Source organism: Lingula anatina, chromosome 8 (assembly GCF_051362555.1).
Source record: "Lingula anatina isolate TDL-2025a chromosome 8, LinAna3.0, whole genome shotgun sequence".
Classification (NCBI taxonomy): domain Eukaryota; kingdom Metazoa; phylum Brachiopoda; class Lingulata; order Lingulida; family Lingulidae; genus Lingula; species Lingula anatina.
Window position 1 is genome coordinate 2,543,549 of NC_141774.1, and position 23,500 is coordinate 2,567,048.

The following is a 23,500-nucleotide window of genomic DNA, read 5'->3' on the forward strand; positions in this document are numbered from 1 at the left end:
AAGCCATTTTCAGTTCATACACAGACGGCCTACTTCAGTTTAAATACAAAGACTGAAAAAATTATGAAGCTGTAAATACATGTCCATTTTTACTTACAACCTGAGACCATGAATTATCATCACTGGTTGGAAAGAAATGGCAACATTTCCTAGGTCTGGGCCTCAAGTTATAGGGGCTTTCAGAAAATAGGAAAAAAATTTTGAAAATTACAAAAAATAGGAATTTTATTGCAAAAGTATAGGAAAAAATAGGAATTATTCGCAAGAAAGATTCCCTCTAAACAACCCTAAAGACACACTGGTCTAACACTAAATTGTGTTATTTACTACAAGTAAAGATGCCCTTACTAATAGTAAATAACACAATTTAGTGTAACAACAATCATCTGTCTAAAAAACTTTTAAACAACAACACAGTTAACTTTATAATCGATACTGTAACAGTACTGTAACATCCTTCATAACATTTAACATACATTCCATACACTGTGCTATTATGTAGTCAAAACAACATAAACTGTCAAAAACATCACTTTTTAACATTTTGTGGTTTTTGATCTTCATCTATGAATAATGAGGTTTTTCACTGGACAACTTTCTTTTGTCCCTACTGCTGACTATTTTGCTGAGATACTTTTCCAGGATTCTTAAGCAACAATTGCCATTTGCTATTTAGAGCTGAGTGGGTTGGTGATAGCTAATGGGAATTAACAACCTAAACAGGAGTTTCATTGCAGGAACAAGAAAATACTTGTAGCAAGCACTGCAACAAGAATTGTGAATGATTTGGCCAGTTTTAACCCTTTCTCTCATTGTTTGCATACCCATTTTTTTCTCAGCTCTGAACTATTTTCAGTATGGAAGAAGATACAAGGAACTGCCCATTAGAGCTTTCTGAGAGTCAAAGTCAAAAAAGGTTACAAATAGGATACAAGTAAAAATTAATTAACCAACTTACAAATATCTAATTTCATTATAAGAAAAAATGAGAAAAACTGGTGAAGAGCTTCAAATTGTTTGTAACTATTTTTATAATTCTACAATCTTCACTTCATATTGCATATATCAGTACAGGATTAAACCTACTCTCCACAATCTCCTGTGCACATGGAATACACTGAAAGGTGAGGCGAGGGCCTGCAGCTAAGAAGTTTTCAGTTGTGGAGCTTGCAAAAAGTTTCTACATATTTCTACAAGCACAAACAAATCACAGTATAAACTGTTGTTCTTTTGTAGTTGATGGATTATAATACTTTCTTCTCATCCTTGGTCAGTGTTTTGATGAACTTGCATGTGGCATCCCACTGCAGGTCCAGGTCTGATGCTTGGCCAGTGAACTTCAGTGTATTCCACACATGTAGTCATCTAAACATCTCATTTTGGGGCATGGATCAAGTTTTCGTAAATAGGTCCAAGCACGGTTAGTTAATATCTTTGCCAAACTTCTCCTAACCTTCATATTAAACAGTTAAATATTGACTGAGGTGTCAAGATTTTATTTCACAATTTAACCGACATGACTTGGCATATAACATCATTTCTAGATTAAAAAAATTGGAAAAATAGGAAAAAATAGGAATAATCTCAAAAGAATAGGAAAAATTTAATAAAAATCAGAGCATCATAACCTGGGAGGTTAAACTGTGCATGGTAGACGACTGGGTTCCAATATTAAAGCAAAAAGTTGTATGCACCTTAGTTATAAGAAGTCCAAATGTCAGATATGCAGATTATCAAGTCTGTTGGAATTGCAATTTTATAACCTCTTATCAACTTTCATCACTTCAAGTAACCCAACAACACTTGTGAAAATGCTCACTTTGCATTTTTAATATATTTTAACCATATTCTTGGGTTGAAGTTTCTTACTGAATCAACATTAATTATACAAAAACAACTTTTAGCAGAAAAATATAAGACATAACAATATGACCATCAAATTAAAAATGGATAAACATTAATGAATTTAATAATAACTACAAAATACTGTTAAAAATAAAATCTTTTAAATTAGATGAATTTACACCCATTTAAATTCAGATAGTTGTTTGCTGATTTTCCTAGTATACTTTTTCACAACTGATAGATTTAACCATTGTGAAAAAATTCTTACATTTAAGCCTAGATCACATTTGCCATGGATGCCATATACAATTTTTAGAGTGGTTATTATGACACTGTAAGTGGCCACGGCAAGAACTTCTACATTTAGTATGGGTGCTGTGCTACTTCACTTACATGACCTTTAGCACAAAGGAAAAATTCTTTTTGTCAGTGATTAGTAATTGTACAGAGCCCTATCAGTGTCAGTGCAGCTGCTGTATGGCTTCCTTGATGATTGTGATCTTGTCAGTGTAGATTCCTTAGATATTTAATGCCCATGTGGTCAGAATGAGGAAGCGCACAACTCTAAATTCATGCTAGTGAATTACACTAAGTTTTATATATCTTTACTTTTATTACACCTCCTTAAACCACTGAAGGTGGAAGGAAAACAGACCAACAACAGATGCAAACATTATCAAAATCATCTCAAGTCCTGCAAATAATGTGTGTACTGGAACTGTGCTATGCCATGCACAATAATGCTACGGCTAGGACTTTCAAAATTTGTCAAAAGTTTTTGCTTCACTAAGTCCTCTGGGCTACAGAGTCTGTAAATTCAAGCAACTTAATATAATTTCACATGGCCTCCATCTGCCTCGGCTCAGAAGCTGCATGAAAAGGGATTTACGGGCAGTACACACGTGCTGTATGGAAACAGCATGGCAAATGTAATCTAGGCTTAATCCAATTCTACCTGCAAAAATAGAAATTGATCCCAGGAAGGATTCTACTGGCATTCAGAAGCCTTTACCCTTCAAGTCTTTCTTTACAATATCTTTCATCATGAACTTTAATTTCCACTGACAGAATGATTCTGAGGAGTAATTCTCCACTATTCTCCACAATGACTTGAGGTTTGTCAGCATTGGTATTTGGTGTATCATACAATGACAAGGGGAAGATTATTTCACTACTTCTCATTGTACATTCTCAACAATTCATCAAACCATCAGAGTGGTTCTCAGTCACGACTTCTTTATCCTTTTATTAAGGTGTAAGTTAGTCAAGGGTGAGGCAGACCCTGTGGCTGCCAGCCGGGCACTCTGCCGGGTAGGGGACAGCACAGAGGTCACACTGCTGTGGTGACAGTCAGGATTGGAGGACGATGTGGACACCAGAGACACCATTCCATTTCCGTTGACAACAGGAGAGGAGTTTGACCCTGAGAGAGCGGCCCGAGGACGTTTGGCTGGTGATGGGCTGTGGTTTGACTGTGTAGCTGATCTACTGCCTGCTGTTCCACCTTGTGGCACTGGGCGCTTGCCGAGATTCATCTGGCCAATACCTGGAGCCAGAAGTACAATCATTTCATAAACCTGACAACTAAAATGGTACATATACAGAGATTTAAAAAAAAGTTATGATATATAGGCGAGATGGATGGTAAAAGTGTTAAAAAATTTACAAAATGTTTATTATCCCTTCAACACCAGGTAGGTCCTGTCTAAAAATGTGGATATTTTTTACTGTTCACTGTTTCCTGTGTTAATTCTGACCAACCATCAGTACACAATCAGCAAATCTTTTTTAAATTGATTGCAAACTTTCAAGGTCTACACATACCCAGTTTCTGTTCAATAACTTTCATCTGTTCTTCAGCCTCCCTACATTCTTTATATTTCATCTGCATCTCGGGGTCCTTCAGGTGCCCTTCATGCTCCTCCAGCTCACTCAGGGTCTCCTCATACTTCTGGAGAGCCGCACGGAAGTTCTGCAATGTTTCTGTAAAATAATCAATGAGATTTATTCAGCTTATAAATGCACAGGTCTCAAACTTTATGAAATGTAGCAGTAAAAAGATGATTTTTTAAATAACCATAATTCACCACTATTTCTCTACTTGACCTTGATAATGGGTCAGAAGTCAAAATGCAGGTCATATTTCATATGCATTACTCTGCCAAATACAACAAATACTGTCTTTACCTGTGGTACCACAGTTTAAAACAGTTATCAGTTTGGACATATTTTGGCTGTTGTATACGTTTCAGGACATCAAATGACCCAGTGGTATCCTGTCCCTTACCTAACTGTGTACAGACAGCATGGTAAGCTATTGGTAATGGTTCTCCAAACACTGCCCCCCTCATCTTCTCAATGGCTGGTGCCTTGTTCAGGCTACCACCAAACTTCCCATTGCTTCGTATCCTTTCACCATCTCGACTCAGAATTGTTGGGCAGTAGGTGTACTTGACAAGCTGCAGAACAGAAGTTTAACCTTAATGGGTGTGTATTCTACATAATATAGTAGTGTAAATGAGAGTCTCTGGGTATTACACTGAAATTTTGGCAAATAATAACACAAACAATAATAATTTCAAATAAATTTGGTTACTGCCTTAAAATTGTTTCTCTAAGTTTGACTGGCAAGCACCCACCTCCTGCCTGTAGGCTGTGGCTGTCTCCAGGCTATCACAGACTATGGTTTCTCCAAGAAGACTACCAAATACTGCAAATCAAATAAGACCTAGACATACAATAATATGCACTGGCAACCAATATCAGCATCAGCATAAAGACAAACAGCTGTACATGAATAAATAGCAAATGAATCTCTGACACACCAACCTCAACATTCTACTGTAAAAGCATGTTTTGTCAAAACCATATAAATATATATATTAGGTATCAAATGTATCATTAAAAATGTAAGAAATCATCTCATTTAACATGTACAAGCTTGACCTTGACCTTCATGGCTCATGAGTAACCCTGAAAGATTAAATCTTGAAGTATAACTACCTTTTTTTTGGAAATATAAGTAATCAACTTTCATAATAATCGTTTTAACTACGGTAATTCTCCAATCTATACGAACGCCGCAATAATTACGAACGAAACGTTTTTTCTCTGAATCTGATTTTTTTTGTCTCCGTTCTGTACGAACGATCGCTAAACTCACCTTGGGCACAATTTAAATTTTCCGAACGCAAGAAAGTGTGCCCAATTGAAACTCGCCCCATGATTCGTCAAAGCGAGTTTTCAGACCACCGTTCCAAACAAAGGAACTGCCACTTGACAGGAGAGATTGTTATCATGTATTTGTGCTGTTTTTGAATGAGACGATAGAAGGACTCAACCTGCCCGCCGGCAGCTGCAGGCCAGTTTTAAAACCCTATTGTTATTTAGAAATTATTGAAAGCATCAGTACACATAAATTACTTACTGTTTATTATCATTTCTTAACTTCTGCCGGCCGACTGATCATCAACATCCACCATCGGTGTTTCACCGATAACTGGTTTCCAGTAAAATCTATAAACGTGAAACCCACGCAGAACAGAAGAGTATGAGAAATCCATAGTCAATGATCGAGTTTTTCTTTGTTTTTGGTAGTCATTAGGAAATTAAATTTTTTAAGAGGAGTTCTGTCTTGTATTGTATTTATTTTTCTAATTTGAGTTGTGATAAAGTTCATGCTTTTTTGTTTGTTTGTTTTTCCTTGTTAAAGACCTTGTCTCATGAACAACTACCGTGTATTAGGTAAACCTTACTGATATTGGTGATTGTGAAAAATAAAGGTGCCGTATGACTTTATACAAATTTACCTGCAGTTTTCTGTATTTTTTCTAATTAAGTTTACATTGATTGCGTGCAAATTAATATGCTGTAAATGACTTACATAAATAGACGTGAATTGAGCTGATGTTATTTTTCATATCAAGTATAATCTCTATTAACGTCAGTGATATCTACTGTGAGGAGTTTCAAGTATTTTGTTTTGGCGGAAGAAATTTATGTAGGCCTAATGGGGGGTGTGACATTATTAGTATTGCAGATTTTCTATATGTGAAATCATATTAAAAGTAAATACGCATTAAATAAAATATGCAACTGGATACGCAAATATTCTTGTCTGTTTTTGACAGAAGTTGGAAAAAACGATGTTGTCCTGTCTTGGTAAAACATAACAGGGAAAAACGATGTTGTCTTGTCTTGGGAGAAATGTACCTCTTTAGTATGAAGGAATTGTTTCTTAACTTGAATTCCCGACTTTTGTTTAGTTTGTTTTCATTCATTGCAATATCGCAAGAATAATTTGTTTGTGCTAAAAGCTGATCACAGTGATTTAATCTGAAAGTAATGCTTACACTTAGCAATGTAGGTAAGTGGAGATAATTTCCGGTACAGCCGTATTCCATTCGTATTTCAATGGATACGAACGCGTGGCAATTTTTAGCAGACTGAATTTCAAGCCTTACGAACAAAATGATTATCTTCCAAAAATAATTAATTTTAATCGTTCGTATAGATTGGAGAATTACCGTACCGTTCTTATATATTATATTATTTTGTATATATATTTATACTTTCACTCATCTTTTAAAGGTGGTTTTTAGTAAATAATTAATAATAATTATAACACATTTGACACCCCCCCCAATAAAAAAATTAATAAATAAATAAAAATATCAGTATTATAAAATAGAACATGGACAAAACATAGCAAAGGTATTTTCATTACCTGTTTTGCAACTCTCGGGATCATTAGGAAATTCCAGGAATTCTCTGGCATATTTTGGATTACCAGGTGGTTTCCAGGTTGGTTTGAAGCGTACATGAGGTAGAGCTCTACAATAAGAAACGTAGCTATCTATTCTGGTGGAATTTCAACATTACAATTCACTGTACACCTGCTCCACAGCAACACTGCCATGTGGTGGCACAGTACTGTATACACATATCCATATACACATACAGACCACTACATTTCCAGAAATAATCTATATTCAATCAATAAGTTCAAACAGCTCATTATGTCCAACAATCATGAACTAAATCACAGCAAAATAAAATATGATTTACATTATAAAATTGTAGTTAAGAGCTTGTATTTTATTCTACTCGAAACAGCTTTTTAACTGGTTTCAGCACTAAATGACAAAAACACTGCGGTAAGATAAAATCAATACTCGAGTTATGAATCATCATAAATAAAAGTTACTTGTTCCAGTCTGGTAGATTCTTCCTGTACATAGTGTCTATGGAGAGCACCTGTTGCCGGCCATCAGTGTCACGGTAGATTTCTTTTGCCTTGAAGATAAATACATTCTCATTACACTGTCAGGACTACAGGAAACAGAACATGTTAATAAAAGTGAAAAATTCACAAATACCAATAATATACCAGTTCAAATTCAAATTCTTCTGTAAAGAGAAGCCTTTTAAAATGATGAACATTTCCATGCCTGACAAAAATTTAAAAGTATTTTGGGGTTACCACACTACCCATTATTATATCTCTACCAATGCAAAATCTCCAGATATTTTGAAAAGTTTACCTTTTTCAGTGTGTGTGTCACAATACAGTCCATATCAGAGGACATGTGCCAGGACATGACACGTGCCACCTCATGGTCACGGATCTGGGCCAAGTGGGCTATCTGGAACACAACCAACAACCTTAGCATCCAGACCAGGCAGAAGCTGTGTGGAAGATTTAAGCTATGTCACATTGTGTATGTCTGGATCTACATCAGCCTAATTTTTGTGTATGTGGGGACGTGTTTTTACTTAGTTTGACTTATCAAAGATACTCTTTACAGGATTTACCTGCCAAAATAATTTTTCCTGCTGGACAAAAAAACAATTTTCTCCTAGTCATGAATCCTTGCTTGATTTGTTCCCGCATACTTAAAAAGGAACTATTGATCAGGTACTTTAATTTGAAGGGTTTTATAGTTTTTAAGGCCTGAAGAAGTTATTAAGGCCTGAAATGGCAAAGTAGCTTTGCAGTGCAGGATATGTAGACAGAGAAAAAAAGACAGTGTAATATTTAAATGCATAACAATGTACCTTTGAGTTTGAGGTTAATATATATTTTGTCATCCACCTGCTTTTGTACACTGTCATGCATATGAATATGTTTGTACAAGAATAAGAGAACTGATCACAGTTGATAGTGTACATGTGCAAAGCTAGAGAGTAGATATCCACAGTCACTTACCCTGCCTAACACCTCTGATCACAGTTGATAAGGTACATGTGCAAAGCTAGAGAGTAGATATCCACAGTCACTTACCCTGCCTAACACCTCTGATCACAGTTGATAAGGTACATGTGCAAAGCTAGAGAGTATATATCCACAGTCACTTGCCCTGCCTAACACCTCTGATCACAGTTGATAAGGTACATGTGCAAAGCTAGAGAGTAGATATCCACAGTCACTTACCCTGCCTAACACCTCTGATCACAGTTGATAAGGTACATGTGCAAAGCTAGAGAGTAGATATCCACAGTCACTTACCCTGCCTAACACCTCAGATCACAGTTGATAGTGTACATGTGCAAAGCTAGAGAGTAGATATCCACAGTCACTTACCCTGCCTAACACCTCTGATCACAGTTGATAGTGTACATGTGCAAAGCTAGAGAGTAGATATCCACAGTCACTTACCCTGCCTAACACCTCTGATCACAGTTGATAAGGTACATGTGCAAAGCTAGAGAGTAGATATCCACAGTCACTTACCCTGCCTAACACCTCTGATCACAGTTGATAAGGTACATGTGCAAAGCTAGAGAGTAGATATCCACAGTCACTTACCCTGCCTAACACCTCAGATCACAGTTGATAGTGTACATGTGCAAAGCTAGAGAGTAGATATCCACAGTCACTTACCCTGCCTAACACCTCTGATCACAGTTGATAAGGTACATGTGCAAAGCTAGAGAGTAGATATCCACAGTCACTTACCCTGCCTAACACCTCTGATCACAGTTGATAAGGTACATGTGGAAAGCTAGAGAGTATATATCAACAGTCACTTACCCTGCCTAACACCTCTGGGTGTCTGGGAGCTGGTTGGAGACTACAAACTCTCCTTGAAGTATTCAGCAACAGATCACGGTGTCTCATCCTTTGCTGAACCAAGGAATCCACACTTTCCACCTGGTGTATTGAAATTAAAGCCATATGACACTTTAATGTATATCTTTACTAACTCTGGCTGTATGTGAAAAATACTTCTTCATCAGCCACACACTAAGCATTTATTAACACACACAAACTTTCATATATATCCTAACTGAGGTTTGACTGACAGTAATGATGGGAGTTGCATAAAAACAGAGGCAAAATATTACCAAGAGTGCAATAACTTTTTTTAAAATATTCTCATTATCATTTCTTTCTTTTTTTGGCACCCAATTAAAATTTGAAACTAACAGAACAACCCAATACATCTCAAGTGAAACAAAAAAAAAAAAAAAAAAAAAAAAAAAAATATATATATATATATATATATATATATATATATATATATATATATATATATATATATATATATATATATATAGTTAACTTTATAGGAATTATTATACATACTGTCTGAACTTGTGAAGCTGGGATATTTTGTCTCTTCAGTTCTTCTTTTAGCCGATTCTTCTCTTTGTTAGATTCATGCACTGCAACTGTAATCAAGTGGTGTCTTTATTTCCTCTTACATCACAGACATACTACAATTTGCCTCTTTCTTATATCAGTGACATGCTAGAATTTACTTAGTCATGGACAGCTTTTCAAACATTGCACCTTTCAAATAAAAAGAACCGAACCTTAATTACTGCAAAATTTTCTTTTTAATTCACTTAGCTTACTTTAAAATTCATGATAAATCTTGGTGATAAAAAAACTCACTTTTCAGTTCATCTATGAGTTGCTTGGTGGTATCAAACAGTGACTTGTAGGTTCTTATAGCAACCCGCAAACCATCTCTCTCCTTAGTCAGTGCTGCCATCTGGCTTTGTTTTATTGCATCTAAAACAATCAAGACAGGCTACAGCTACAAATATGATGGACTCTATCACCACTTAAGTTAGAATGTTTCTCTCCTTGTTCAGTGCTGCCATCTAGCTTGGATATATATAAATTCATTTAAATTCATACATGCAAAGGGACTTCTAAGAGCTGGTTGAAGACCTTACTTGGATCAGTTCAAGACGAATAAAAAAATTCCTTGAATAAAGAACAAAACTTTTCATGAAGATAAATGATCCACAGTGATTACCATGGCAACCATAGAATGGTATCATAGCAACATGACATGCAATGAGGGTTGTGTTGCATGCATTATTTCATAGTCATGCAATACAGCCATTTGGTATTACACTTTTCATTAACTAAAGGTATCTCTCAATAAAGAGGTCATATTAAACACAATAAAAGCAGATATCCAATCAATTAGAAAAGAAGTAAAAACTGACATTCTCTTACACAAACAGCTACATCAGCAAACTGAGTGCAACTGAACAACAACATTTCCATGTTTTCAATAAAGGTATCAATAATATGTCCAAACTCCAAAGCTTTCAGTCTATGGATAAACTGAACCCCACCTCTCAACAACTCTCTCTTAACAAACCCCACCCCTCTTTATTAACAAACTATCTTCTTTTACCAGGTAAGTATCACTATCCAGTAACATACTAGACAACAACATTAACAACAACATTATTGTTATATTATGTGGACTAGAAAGATCAATAAGTCAATGCAGGAACTATGATTTCATATGCCTTAAGAATTTTATCAATAGTTCTTTGTTTCCAATGCATCTCTGAATAATCAATAAAGCGATCAATTGCTGAACAGTTATACACTGATCCACATTAGACTAGTGGAAATGCGCCTTGTGTAGGTTTAATATTGATCCACATTAGACTAGTGGGAATGTGCCCTATATAGGTTTAATCTATCAGCAGTGTACTTAATCAATAGAAAATCCAATTAATAATCTAATCATCAAGGTGACATTCCACTGCATGGTAAATTATTCACAACTGTTGAGTGTGGGCCTCTACAATGGGCTCCATAAGGGGTACATGTGAGGTGGGACAGCTGGACTGGGGATATTGTAATGAGGATATTTGTACTAAAATGTGTTGCTGGGGTTTACACTGATTAATGTCAATTATTTTAGTAGATAAAAGCTGTGTACTTTATTTCAAAACATGTCTGCAATCACATGATTCAGCTTTGTGTTTAAATCACTTCCAATAAACTTTAAGAATATTGCCATACATCCAGAGAAGTGTGCAAGTCACTGCTGCTTAGCATCATTATTAAGAAAATGCTGAGGAATATTTTTCACTTAAAAAAGAAATGCAAATAAATATAAATAACATAAATTTGACCAAGGAATAAACAATGCTAAAAAAAGCTCTAAGTCAGAACTTGTCCAACTGTTGCCCACTTTCTTCTATTCTGGCCCCTCACATTAGGTGTGGCAAGAAAAAAAATGGTCACCATCTTAGATCCCAGCAGTGAATGACAAGAGCCAAGGTAAGTCTAATGATCATCTTCAGATAATGTTAACTTTGTGCTTAAGAGTAATCCCTTAAGCATGTACCAGATAGCTTTTCACAGCAGAGCAATCTTAAAATAATATACGCAACAGACAATATTTCTTTGAGAAATTAAGTGGCAGCTTTATAGAAGAAAAAAAAAAAAAAAAAACACTACCAGCCAATGATCTGTAAAAATGACAGACACAGCTAAAGAGTAAACTGTTGTTCTGTGTGTAAAACTGGGCCAGAATAAAAATAAAGAACCATGATTCTTGAAACCACATCTCTGGAACTATTTAACATGGTGGTTCACATGAAAATCCACAACTAAATAAATTCAAAGTTGCCATCATATATTGACTAATATAATAAAATGGCCAGTGAAATATAAAACTAAGTACAATTGTTAAAACAGTGTGTTGACCTACTTCAAAGAGGAATTATCACAGAATATGGAATATACTTTCTTAGGAAAATAATCAATAATTTATTACTTCTTGTCAATAATATGCCTATATGTACCAGTATATTTATTACTTCTTGTCAATACTATGCCTATATGTACCAGTATATTTTCTAGTAGTTTACAAATGTATTTGTGCAATTGTCTCACTTATCAAATTGTGTGTATATTTTTGATTAGCACATAATGATGCAAAACTTGCAAATTTTAAACAAATAATAACTACAGTCCCAACATGAAAACCTGGCAACCCAACAAAATAATGCCATTGCCATTAGACCTCTTTTATCAGTAATGTGATTTGAATGTTTGCTGATCTTCTTAAATCATTTCTAAGCAACCTTTCTATGACCTCCACCAGTTGGCAAGTTACTTGAGAGAATACTTTGACTATATTTTCAGGTTAAAAAAAAATTATCAATTTGTGCTCAGTTCTAAAGGATTTATTGATATTTCTTTCAGACACATTACCACACAGCAGAGTAAGTGTGGGGTCACACATGATATCATAGAAATGATACTTTTACAGTGGAATTTACAGCAGGTAAGACATCTATCTTTATTAACATATACTGGTGTCTGAGTAAATCTGTCCCTGTAAAAAATCTTAATAGGGCCTACATCAGCACGCACAGGTATAGAAAGGTAACTGTGTATTCATGCACCTTCTCCATTACTAATCAATAGCCAGCTCAGCTAGCCTGCCTTCACTGGGGATCAACTATTGATATTTTCTCTCAACACACACTACAACATGGAGGGAACCGGGAGGTCATTCTGATAGGGGGCTCTCATTTTCTGTACTGTCAACATCAATAGATAAAGGTAAGAAGAAGTCTGGTATTTTTGAGCTGTACACAAGTACCTGGGCAAATGAGACAAATTGGAGAGTACAACTTTCAAAGTTTACCTCTTAGTGGCAAGTTGTCAAATGTTGATGATAGGGACAAAATTGGGGGCAAATAATTAACCCAGCAGATAGCCTAAATACCTTTTAAAGTGCGTTGTATTTTTTCTAAATAATGTAGCATTTTCTCTTCATTCATGGAAGTCAAAAGCCTGGATTGAACATGAGAAAAATTAATCAATTTCCAAGTTTATTCCAAATTTAATATGGCTAAGAAATACCTGTCTTTTAAAGGTGTTTTTATTACAGCCAACTGAATGCTGTACCTTGTTTTGCACAATGACCAACAGGTAATTAATATTGATATTTTCTCTGCAAACACTTGATAGAGTACATAAATCAAGAGGTAATACTTCACAAAGAAATAACTGCAGGTGTGTAGCTTTTTGTTTCACCTAACTTAAAGGGATTTCAAATCTTATCAATATGTATAATTCTCTTTGTGTAATTTTAAAGGTAAAGGCATTTCCTAAAGTTCTTATAATTATTTCTCCTCATTACTCACATTACAACCGTCTTGTATCTTCAGTCAATGTCATATGCCACACAGAGGGCTAGGACCTAGTCATATCACCTAAGGTCTAATTCCTCATACAGCAAAATTTACATTTTCTGCAACATTTATTTTAATTTTTCAAGTAACATTTAACTAATCACTTTTAAAACTATTACTTTTCAATTAAAAAATTCCTTTTAACTTTGTATTTTTATTTTGAAATCTACAGAACACATTTTTATGGATTTAAAAATCTAAATAATAAATATATTATTATTTTTGTTGTTATATTTTCAGTAACCACAGGCAGGTTTATCAAAGCTAAAGCAATGAATGCCTTTATGTTGGAGGATGCCAGGGGGCCAGCTGTCCCCCACAGCCACTATCACACCCATAGAGAGGTACCCTCACCCTCTACAATACATACCCGCCAGGCCAGCAACAGCACATGGCAGATGTACTCTGATCTCATTGACACCGAGACCCCACGGGGACAGAACATACGCATGAATGTGATCTTAAGTAACCGCGGGATGGTTGAACTGGATTTATCAAACCGTGACCTAGTTGAAATGCCCACCGAGGTGTTCAATTTTACACGCATCGAGGTATTCAAGATGGCAAACAATCGCATCCAGGCTGTCCCTCCCGCCATTGCAGGTCTCCATCGCTTGCGGATATTTGACATGCATATGAATCAAGTGTCCCACCTTCCCGACACGCTGACAAACCTACACTACTTACAGGAGATGGACTTTTCCTTCAACAAGCTTAGGACTTTGCCACAAAACTTCAATTATCTTCAAAACCTAAAGGTGCTGAAACTTCGCTCCAATAAATTTGAGAGTGCCCCCCATCAGCTAGGCCATCTTGTTAATCTGCGTGTGTTGGACCTGCAAATGAACAGTCTGTGGCACCTTCCTTTCTCCATGCAAAACATGCGGGGTTTACGCTGGCTCAGTCTGGGGAACAACATGTTTGAGAATCTTCCCATTGTGGTATGCAACATGAGAAACCTGGAGGTCATCATTCTGAAGAATAATAAGCTGACAAACTTGCCAAATGACTTGGAAAACCTCAAGTTCTTGAAGGAACTCAACTTAGCAGGGAATAGATTTGTCACAGTCCCACGTGTGCTTCTTAACATGAAGAGTGTTCGCCACCTTAATCTTGCCAGAAACTTGCTGAAATCATTACCACATGATCTGAGCAAGATGGAAAAGTTGCGCACTTTGCATGTCCAGCGCAATCAGCTGCACTCCATCCCAAACAACCTCCCCACTGTAGAATACCTCAACGTCGCACAGAATATGCTGCGCAATTTCTCTGTCAGTCGTTATCGGAATCTACGCTACATCAACGCAAATAACAACCAATTAGAGAACCTGCCTTTAGGTTTGTGTGGTCTACCTAATGTAGAAGTGATCAAAGTTTGCTCCAATCAAATCAGGTATGTTTCCTTGGAGATTGCTCAGCTGCGCCACCTGCGCACCTTAGACCTTGGCTTCAACCTCCTGGTCAAGATTCCAGAGCCTCTGTACAACATGGACCTGGAGTATTTCAACATCAGAGGAAATCCAATCTCCACCCAAACCCTGATGGATGGAGATGACATGGAGGGAGGGGAAATCACAGACATTGACACACTGGTGACAACCTACCGCCACAACCCACCACGCCATACAAGGAACTCCCAGCAGGAAAATGGTGGTGTTTATGACTCCAGTGATAATGCTACCATACACATGAATGGTGACGACTCAGGGATATCTGGAATCATGGAGAATGAACCGCAGCAACGGACGCGTCAGAACAGGTCACATGGAAGGAATGTGAGATCACGAATTCAGCGGTCACGTGCAGGCCAAGATGTGTCGCCACCTAGAGAGAATGGGTTGGTGAATGGTGATGGTAGGGCATCTCCAGTGATGAATGGCCATGTGCATCCAGAGGCCAGGGCTAAGCAGTCTCACCACCACCCAGCAGGCCAGGCCAGACAACGCGGGGGGATCCCTGAGAATGCCATGCTAATTAATGGGGATTTAGAACGACCAGGGAGCGGCCATCGCAAACAGACCCAACAGAATTCCAAACTGAAATTCTCACAACACATGGACAATAGCACTGAGCCATATCACCAGAAAGCTTTTGATCCTCGCCGGCAGGTGCAGCGTGCCTACAGTCAGAGCACAGACTACGGGCTGCTGGGAGTGGCCAACCAGGTGGAGGCATTCTTGAATGAAGACCTGCTCCAGCCTGTGATATCCCACAGATCTGTGCACCCCTCCATCACCAAGGCACTCTTCAAAAGGTGAGGACATACTGGCAGTGTAACAGGAATACACAGTCCTAAATATGTGTCTGCACACACACACACACACACACACGTGCGTGTGAGCGCATCCATAGTACAGTCTGTGATAGCATCTGTGCCGTGTTAGCTGTTACCAAAGAACTATTTATAAGGGTAAAATAGCTTCATCATAATGTAACATTTTTTATTGAATGGATATCTGCATATACATATAAAGAGCTGATTTTATATTTTTCAAAGTGCTCGGTGAAAAATACCCCAAACTTCTTAATTCTGTCATCTTCTCCTTACTTCTTCCTAACCTCTGGTTATAATTGGTGATTAGGGTGTCCTTGGCCATAATTACTTTCTAATGGTCAATTAATACAGTGCACTGTTTGTCAATTTCCACTTAATGGGGAGTGAATATGCATCAGCCTATGGTTATTACTCACTCATTTTAGGAGGAACAAGAAATTAATTCCCAATCAGATTTGTATTAGAATAATCTGGAAAGGATGAGCTTATGATTCTATAAAGCCAGATGGGTTCGTGCTAGACCATGTTTTGTAAATAATGAAGAAAAATCTAGGAAAACACTAAAATAAATGACATGTTTTAAATTTGTGGGTAATGAACACAATATTTATTAAAATGGTATTAGAATTAGTAGACTAACACCTAAAAGGTATTCAGTGTGTGTGCCAGGTAAATATAATAACAAAATGCACAAAATTTCTTTGTATTGCTGCAGCCACCACTTAACAACAATTGGGATGCAGGCAAAAGTTAAATCAATGCTAAAAACAAGGACATTTTATCATGTGATTTCGATATTAAACCCTTTGTCACTATTTTTTAGTATGACCCAAAGAGTACTATCAACCAACACCAGAAGTGTTAAGTCAAATTATACCAAACACTATATTAATTAAATCTTTATCCTGGATTTCCACATCTCCAGGGAAATAGAAGACCAGGAGTGTACGCTGCTCTCCAGCTCTCCAGCACAGAGAGACTACAAAGTCAACCATCAGACATTTCTCTCCAGGAATCAGAGTGGTCTTCTCCGTCTTCGAGCAGATTGCTTCCGAGTGACCAAGGCTGGCGGACTGTTCAGATCCACAGTGGATCCCAACATCAAGGTCTACTTCCCTGCTAATGCTGTCAACGTCACACTAGATGTTATATTGCAGGTACATGGACTTACACTTAGTTTACTATAGCCTATAATATTTGCCAAATGTATATTAAAAATTCAAAAAGTTCCATTTTTTTTCTCTTAAATGTACTTATTCTTAAGTTGAAGCTTTTGATCAGGATAAAATTACCAGCAAGGCCAAATACTGTCATTTGTATTGTTAACAGGTTGTCTAATTATTGTAATGTTACAGTATGCATGGGCGTAACTAGGCATACGCACGGATGCACTGTGCGTACAATTTTTTGGCCAACCATGGTATTATTTCATATAAATTTAGTGTATTTTTCACGGAATATAAAGAAATCCTCTGCTTATTAAAGTCACCTGTAAAAACAAATCCTCTGTATCAATTGTATAGGCACAATTGTTCTGACCCCCCCCTCCCCCCGTCTTGCAAACTGAGGTAAACAATGCCTGTAACCTTAACAAGTCCTATCTTAATCGTACATCTAACTAAAACTTCCTTTACCTCTTAATTGGAGGGTTCAGTGGCCCTCAACTCTTCTGTACCTTCTTTCTTGAGAATATCTGGCGATATTTATCTCAGGTAAAAATCTGCCTGAGTGTTATTTTCAAAGAGCAGCTCCCGCACTAGATAAAATCTGGACACCAGGTTTAAGAAGGAGCTAGAGAAACAAAGGAAGAATTTTTCCTGCAAAGCTTCAAGGAATTTTGACACGGACTTGACCCAGCTTACCCCTCCAAACTAACAGGGTGACAGGGGCAATTTTTACAAACAAATAATTAAACTTAGATATATCAAAGCTCTGTCGTGTCATAAAATTGGTTGTTTTTGGGAACCATGCATCCACATGTAAGGTGAATGAAACCGTATGTTAGTTCAACTCAGAGGATCCAGGATTATTCGAAGGGAGTTCCACATATGCGAAGCTAGCCTCCTTTTAAATAAATATACCGTTCTGGGTAATAAGAATATTGAAACTTTTTTAATTTAAATATTTCTGACTAAATGATCATTTTATTATTAATGAAAATTAAGCTGCGATGTGTGGTACATATGCTGTAATTACGCTGTCCTTCATCTCTTGCGTTAGTCTACATTTTGCTGGGAATTTTAAAAATCTGTGCGTACAATTTTTAAAGGTCTGGTTACGCCCCTGGTATTGATTGCTCTTCTCTGCATCCTAACAGCAAAGTGTATTTCATTATCTATATGCTGTGTTAGAAACTTTGTATGGTACTGTAAATTGTAATGTATTGCTATAGTTGTCACTGACATTAAAGATTGTATTGTCATAGTTGTCCATGACATTAAAGATTATGTTGTCACAGCTGTCACTGACATGAGCTCTGTAATGATGTACTGCAGATAGAGAAAGTAGACCAGGAAGCTCTTCTGGAGGTGAAGAAACAAAACAAAATAGTGGACAACATCATTTCCCTGGGTCACATTATTCACCTAGGACAGAGCAAGAATGTCAACTTCAATGAACAGGTGAGGTGATTGCTTATTGATATCTCAGCACTGGTACCCATGTCATACCCCCACTTCCCAACTACAGCTCCATACAACACTTATTGATATCTCAGCACTGGTACCCATGTCATACCCCCACTTCCCAACTACAGCTCCATACAACACTTATTGATATCTCAGCACTGGTACCCATGTCATACCCCCAGCTACAGCTCCATACAGCACTTATTGCAGATAGTCTTGAAGCTGCACACACAGATAGAAATCTGTTCAACACAGTCCAATTTATTTTTTGACCCAGACCTTAGCATAATTATTGATAATCTTGTATGGTTCTTAACAAGGCACAAAACAAATTAAATTCAGTAGAAAACTTACTAATTTGCTGGACATATAACAATAATTATACTATTCACTACACTGAACTAATCATTATCAGTAAGGATTATTTCTATCGAATACTACGCCAGGTTACCCTGACAATCCCAGCCCCCCCTACACCCAAGAGGGGCAAGCTCCAAATCTTGACCTACAAGGATGATAACACATGTGTCCCCTCGACCACAGGGTACAGGATCAACAATGGCTACATCACCATCCAGGCATGGCACTTCTGTGGGTAAGTCTTTACAGAAATCACCCTCTCTCCTCTTCTCTCTCCTCTCACTCACTACTATACAACACATCATCAGTAATGACCTTCACCAGTGAATATACCATTAACCACATAAGTGCATTTTCATTTTTATATCGTGTGACAAGTTATCCAATACTTGAAAACACACTGATTCCCCAAAATTTGTGTTTGTATGCGTGCATGTGTGTGTTACAAATAAAATTACTATAATAATGATGCTTTGAATTTAACATTTTGAATTATTATTTAAAAAAAAAAACTAAATTTTCTCTTAAATAGCCTCTACTCTGTAATTTTGTAATCAAAAGTGATGTCTGACAGTTTCCATCTCTCCAAGAATATTAAAGTTCACAGTAACCAAAGTCAGCTGCCAAAGTCAAACTATATCTGCCATAACTATAGAACTATGACCTATGCCAACATTAAATGTAATATCCATCACTCCACATTACGCCTGTATAACATGGCTGACACTTCACTTCTCTCCCACTTAAGCAGGAAAGGTGCAGTCCTTACAAAATCCAGGTGCAAATACAAGGCCTGCAAGTCAGTGGAACAGTTCCTCAAACACATGTACATATAAACTGTGTGGAAGGGCAGTACAGGAGACATGGCAAGTTAAAGGTTAGTTCGAGGTCAGAGGACAAGGTCATGGACAAAAGAACAAGTTTACTTTCAGCTGACAGCCAAATGAATAGCTCAAGAAGAAAAGTAAACCTTCACTTTCTGAAACAGTTATTCTAAGCCATGCATACAAAGCTCATAACATAAACAAATAGCAGCAGGGCACCCATATTTTCATATCACAAGGTCAAGGTCACATCTCAATACAAGGAGAAGCATGAAGATCTGTCTTTGAAACATTTCTTATGTATCAAGTATCACCTAATATAAACTGACCAGAATACCATTTCATAACACAGAGCAGTTGGTAAGGCCAAGAACAGATGAAAATACAAGGTACACCTAGACTACACCTCAGCTACAACAGTTTGGCTGCAAGAGTTTGGCAGGATTAAATAACTTAATGTAGGGCTATTTGTGCTCAATTAAAATGGTGCATGCACAACTGCTCCACCAAACCTAGATACATAACACAGCACTCTACTTGGGTGGAATAGCTAGAACTGTGCAACAGTCTAACTGTAACATGAAATAGAAATGGAGTTATCACATAAAAAGAATTCCTTGTGAATATTTTAAATACATTAGGAAAAATACAATTTAATGTTTATTGGTAATATTTGAAGTACATGCAGGAAAATACAATTAAATGTTTATTGGTAATATATTAAGTACATTAGGAAAAATACAATCTATGTTTATCTGTAATTCAAATTGTGTGATTCAAATGAAAAATGTGTATACACTTCATTTTGTGATGAAGATTTGATGTGTGTAAAGGCATAACAAAACTATCATATATACATAAAACCTTTCTGAGGTGATTCTGCCTAACCAAATATTTGTACACAAACATTTTCTCCATTCTGATCTATTTTGATCATTATATCTCTAGGAGTTATCTTTAAATTATTCTGCTATTGTAATTGAATGTTTAATCCACACTTTTCACACTTGTTTGTATTCTTGATAATTGACATCAATATGTTAACATCTGAATCATCAAAAACCACTGCATTATTGCATGTGTTGAGAATCTTCCTATCACTTTGTTTATGTAAGCATAATTATCTATCAGTTGGATATTCAGTAAACATCTCTATTTAAAATTTAGTATTGCAAACTTTTTGTTATGAAATCAAAATTTTATCTAGCAAACATGGACTGCACCACATATCATCTTGGGGCAAATAAATGCACTGCTTCTTAATAATTCCAAAAAGGCAACCTGTTTTATTAAATGTAATCTCTTAAAACATTGATTAACAAACCACCCAATTTTCTGCTGTATCAAATCGCATCAAATTGCAATTAACACTATTTCTTGTAATAATTTAGCAATTAGGGCTTTATGATATTCATCTAAGGAGTTTATACACTTGACTTTTGTCTGGAAATGTCGACTAAAATCTGAACTGTAACCATACATAATGTACTTCTTGTGTTTTTATCAGTGAGGTTATCATTCAAATTCATGATTCAATAAAAAGAACAAAATAACTTGCAAATTCAACACTATGGAGATTGTGTTTTTTCTTCAATGCATTAGTGAGCACTTTCTGAGGCTAAGTAATGCATCCACAATGTTTTTCAACTGATTAACAAATTAACTGTTTCATAAATCTCTTAGCCTACATATATATGTATGCCTTTCACAACAAAAACCAAGATCTCTACATGACATAATAATTCACAAAATGGAAAAAAAGTTACCTTCATAAAAGCCTGGAAATGAATGTATTTAACTTATAATCATTACTTTCTAATGTAGTTTATGAATGTCATAAGGATATAATGTATTGGACTATGTTATGTACTCACCGTTATAGAAGAGGAAAGGAATGTTGTAGGCAGGCAGAGAGTGCTGTAGTGTGGGACTGGAGACAGTACACCTCAGCAGGTACTCCTGACCATCTTGACCTGCTGTGTTCTCATGAATGTATAGATTCTGGGAAAGATAAAATGATTACAATAACAAAGTACTAATAATAATAGATAATAAATCATAAAATAAATGATAACAGTTCTTATTTTTATGAGTATGGCATTTCTTAAGGAAAATACATGCTAGATGTATTGGCATTGTTTCCATGAATACAGTGACTTGGCGGAAAATAAATTAATGCATGTTCAAGTCGTAAGAAACCATTAATGTAGCTTTTCCCCCCACCATGGACACTTCCATTCCTGTAAACCCCTACCTGTATTGTAGCTTTTCCCCCCACCATGGACACTTCCACTCCTGTAAACCCCTACCTGTATTGTAGCTTTTCCCCCCACCATGGACACTTCCACTCCTGTAAACCCCTACCTGTATTGTAGCTTTTCCCCCCACCATGGACACTTCCACTCCTGTAAACCCCTACCTGTATTGTAGCTTTTCCCCCCACCATGGACACTTCCACTCCTGTAAACCCCTACCTGTATTGTAGCTTTTCCCCCCACCATGGACACTTCCACTCCTGTAAACCCCTACCTGTATTGTAGCTTTTCCCCCCACCATGGACACTTCCACTCCTGTAAACCCCTACCTGTATTGTAGCTTTTCCCCCCACCATGGACACTTCCACTCCTGTAAACCCCTACCTGTATTGTAGCTTTTCCCCCCACCATGGACACTTCCACTCCTGTAAACCCCTACCTGTATTGTAGCTTTTCCCCCCACCATGGACACTTCCACTCCTGTAAACCCCTACCTGTATTGTAGCTTTTCCCCCCACCATGGACACTTCCACTCCTGTAAACCCCTACCTGTATTGTAGCTTTTCCCCCCACCATGGACACTTCCATTCCTGTAAACCCCTACCTGTATTGTAGCTTTTCCCCCCACCATGGACACTTCCACTCCTGTAAACCCCTACCTGTATTGTAGCTTTTCCCCCCACCATGGACACTTCCACTCGACTAGCTTTCCCTGCTAACTTTGGAATCTCACTGACTTTGGAGTTACAAGTCACTTCAATGTACACTTTCCCTTCAACTTCTAGGCCAGATGGGTTATTGTAGTTGTCCTGAAAATAAAATAGATGTTGGAAATATAATTTGATACTCAAAACTATTATAAATTCTTTTTGAAATGTTAATTATTTGTGGTTATCTATAAAAACCTACTGACTTGAAATGAAAACACTTTTCAACTGTTTCAAATAATAATTTCAATCACTTCCAAAAGAATAAATCATTGTTTCTAGATAAAAATTAAGTAAACAATTTTAATTTTAAATTAGTGAGCAATCACTGTACTGTGAAAGGCAGCCCCAGCCTACCCTGAGCTCCATGTGTAGAGAGCGGATGAGGCACCTGCTGGTCAGCTTCTGTGTGTTAGACACTGTGTATGTACCTGTGTCCTCCAGTGGAACCAGTTTACTGGGGGGACCTGCCTTCACACAGATCACTATCTGGAAATATTAACAGGAAGATTACCAGAATGGGGGAAACAAAGTAACTTTCTGTTTAAAGTTTTTTTTTCTAAAATCTATTTGATTGCAAGACTATAATGAACTTGTATCATCAAAATCAAATATAAATGGGTTAGAATCATTGGGGCAACTGGCAAAGAAGTCTGCTAGCACTTCTCTGTCCTCAGTGACTTACCAAATTACTGAGCAATTCCCAGCTGCTGTCCTTGTACACAAACATGATATGGTACGTTCCTATCAATTCTGGGACTTTCCTCTTAGAGAACAAAAATGTCCCTGGTGCGTCTGACTTCTTTCTGGCATCTGGGACAGAAGACTGAGCCTACAAATGATGAATGCTGATAACATTCTACAACTTAAAGGTAAGTAAATACATGAAGATATTCAATTACACAACTTGCCTGAAAACATGACAGCTTAAATGACTGTAAGAACAAATAATGGCATGAGTGAATCCATCTTTTCCCTTTTTTCACTTGTATTTCATATTGTAAAGAATATTAAACTTAGTTTGGATTTTAGACAAATAATAATAATAATAATAATCAATCAATCAATCACTTGATGATGGGATAGATCAGTGAGTAATTAATTTCTTGAAGGAATGCAGAAGTCCATCCATCAA

The 23,500-nt window shown here is 36.8% G+C and overlaps 2 protein-coding genes across 5 annotated transcripts in view; one reads left to right on the forward strand and one right to left on the reverse strand.

Annotated features, from left to right (window-relative positions):
- Nucleotides 1–1,480: 1,480 nt before the first annotated feature.
- LOC106153881 (structural maintenance of chromosomes flexible hinge domain-containing protein 1) overlaps nucleotides 1,481–23,500 on the reverse strand; it is a 41,646-nt gene continuing 19,626 nt past the window's right edge. For both annotated transcript variants that reach the window (XM_086994604.1, XM_086994603.1), the window contains 14 exons: nucleotides 23,051–23,197; nucleotides 22,723–22,854; nucleotides 22,318–22,467; nucleotides 21,278–21,404; nucleotides 9,746–9,865; nucleotides 9,434–9,519; nucleotides 8,879–8,998; nucleotides 7,389–7,490; nucleotides 7,052–7,140; nucleotides 6,572–6,678; nucleotides 4,485–4,555; nucleotides 4,133–4,304; nucleotides 3,670–3,828; nucleotides 1,481–3,391 (listed from right to left, as the gene is read on the reverse strand). In XM_086994604.1, coding sequence (XP_086850730.1) covers nucleotides 3,072–3,391; nucleotides 3,670–3,828; nucleotides 4,133–4,304; nucleotides 4,485–4,555; nucleotides 6,572–6,678; nucleotides 7,052–7,140; nucleotides 7,389–7,490; nucleotides 8,879–8,998; nucleotides 9,434–9,519; nucleotides 9,746–9,865; nucleotides 21,278–21,404; nucleotides 22,318–22,467; nucleotides 22,723–22,854; nucleotides 23,051–23,197 — 1,902 coding nt within the window. In that variant the 3' untranslated portion in view covers nucleotides 1,481–3,071. The remainder of the gene's footprint in view (nucleotides 3,392–3,669; nucleotides 3,829–4,132; nucleotides 4,305–4,484; nucleotides 4,556–6,571; nucleotides 6,679–7,051; nucleotides 7,141–7,388; nucleotides 7,491–8,878; nucleotides 8,999–9,433; nucleotides 9,520–9,745; nucleotides 9,866–21,277; nucleotides 21,405–22,317; nucleotides 22,468–22,722; nucleotides 22,855–23,050; nucleotides 23,198–23,500) is intronic.
- Nucleotides 11,313–21,212, forward strand: LOC106153887 (uncharacterized). 3 transcript variants are annotated; one of them, XM_086994607.1, is made up of 7 exons: nucleotides 11,313–11,389; nucleotides 12,320–12,401; nucleotides 13,558–15,571; nucleotides 16,518–16,749; nucleotides 18,088–18,213; nucleotides 18,666–18,814; nucleotides 19,331–21,212. In XM_086994607.1, the coding sequence occupies exons 3-7, from the start codon at nucleotides 13,590–13,592 to the stop codon at nucleotides 19,413–19,415; spliced, it is 2,574 nt and encodes an 857-aa protein (XP_086850733.1). In that variant the 5' UTR covers nucleotides 11,313–11,389; nucleotides 12,320–12,401; nucleotides 13,558–13,589; the 3' UTR covers nucleotides 19,416–21,212. The 3 variants fall into 3 exon arrangements, with proteins under 3 accessions (XP_086850733.1, XP_086850731.1, XP_086850732.1); XM_086994605.1 differs by having other exon boundaries at nucleotides 11,319–11,389; nucleotides 19,328–21,203; XM_086994606.1 differs by lacking the exon at nucleotides 11,313–11,389 and having other exon boundaries at nucleotides 12,244–12,401; nucleotides 19,328–21,203.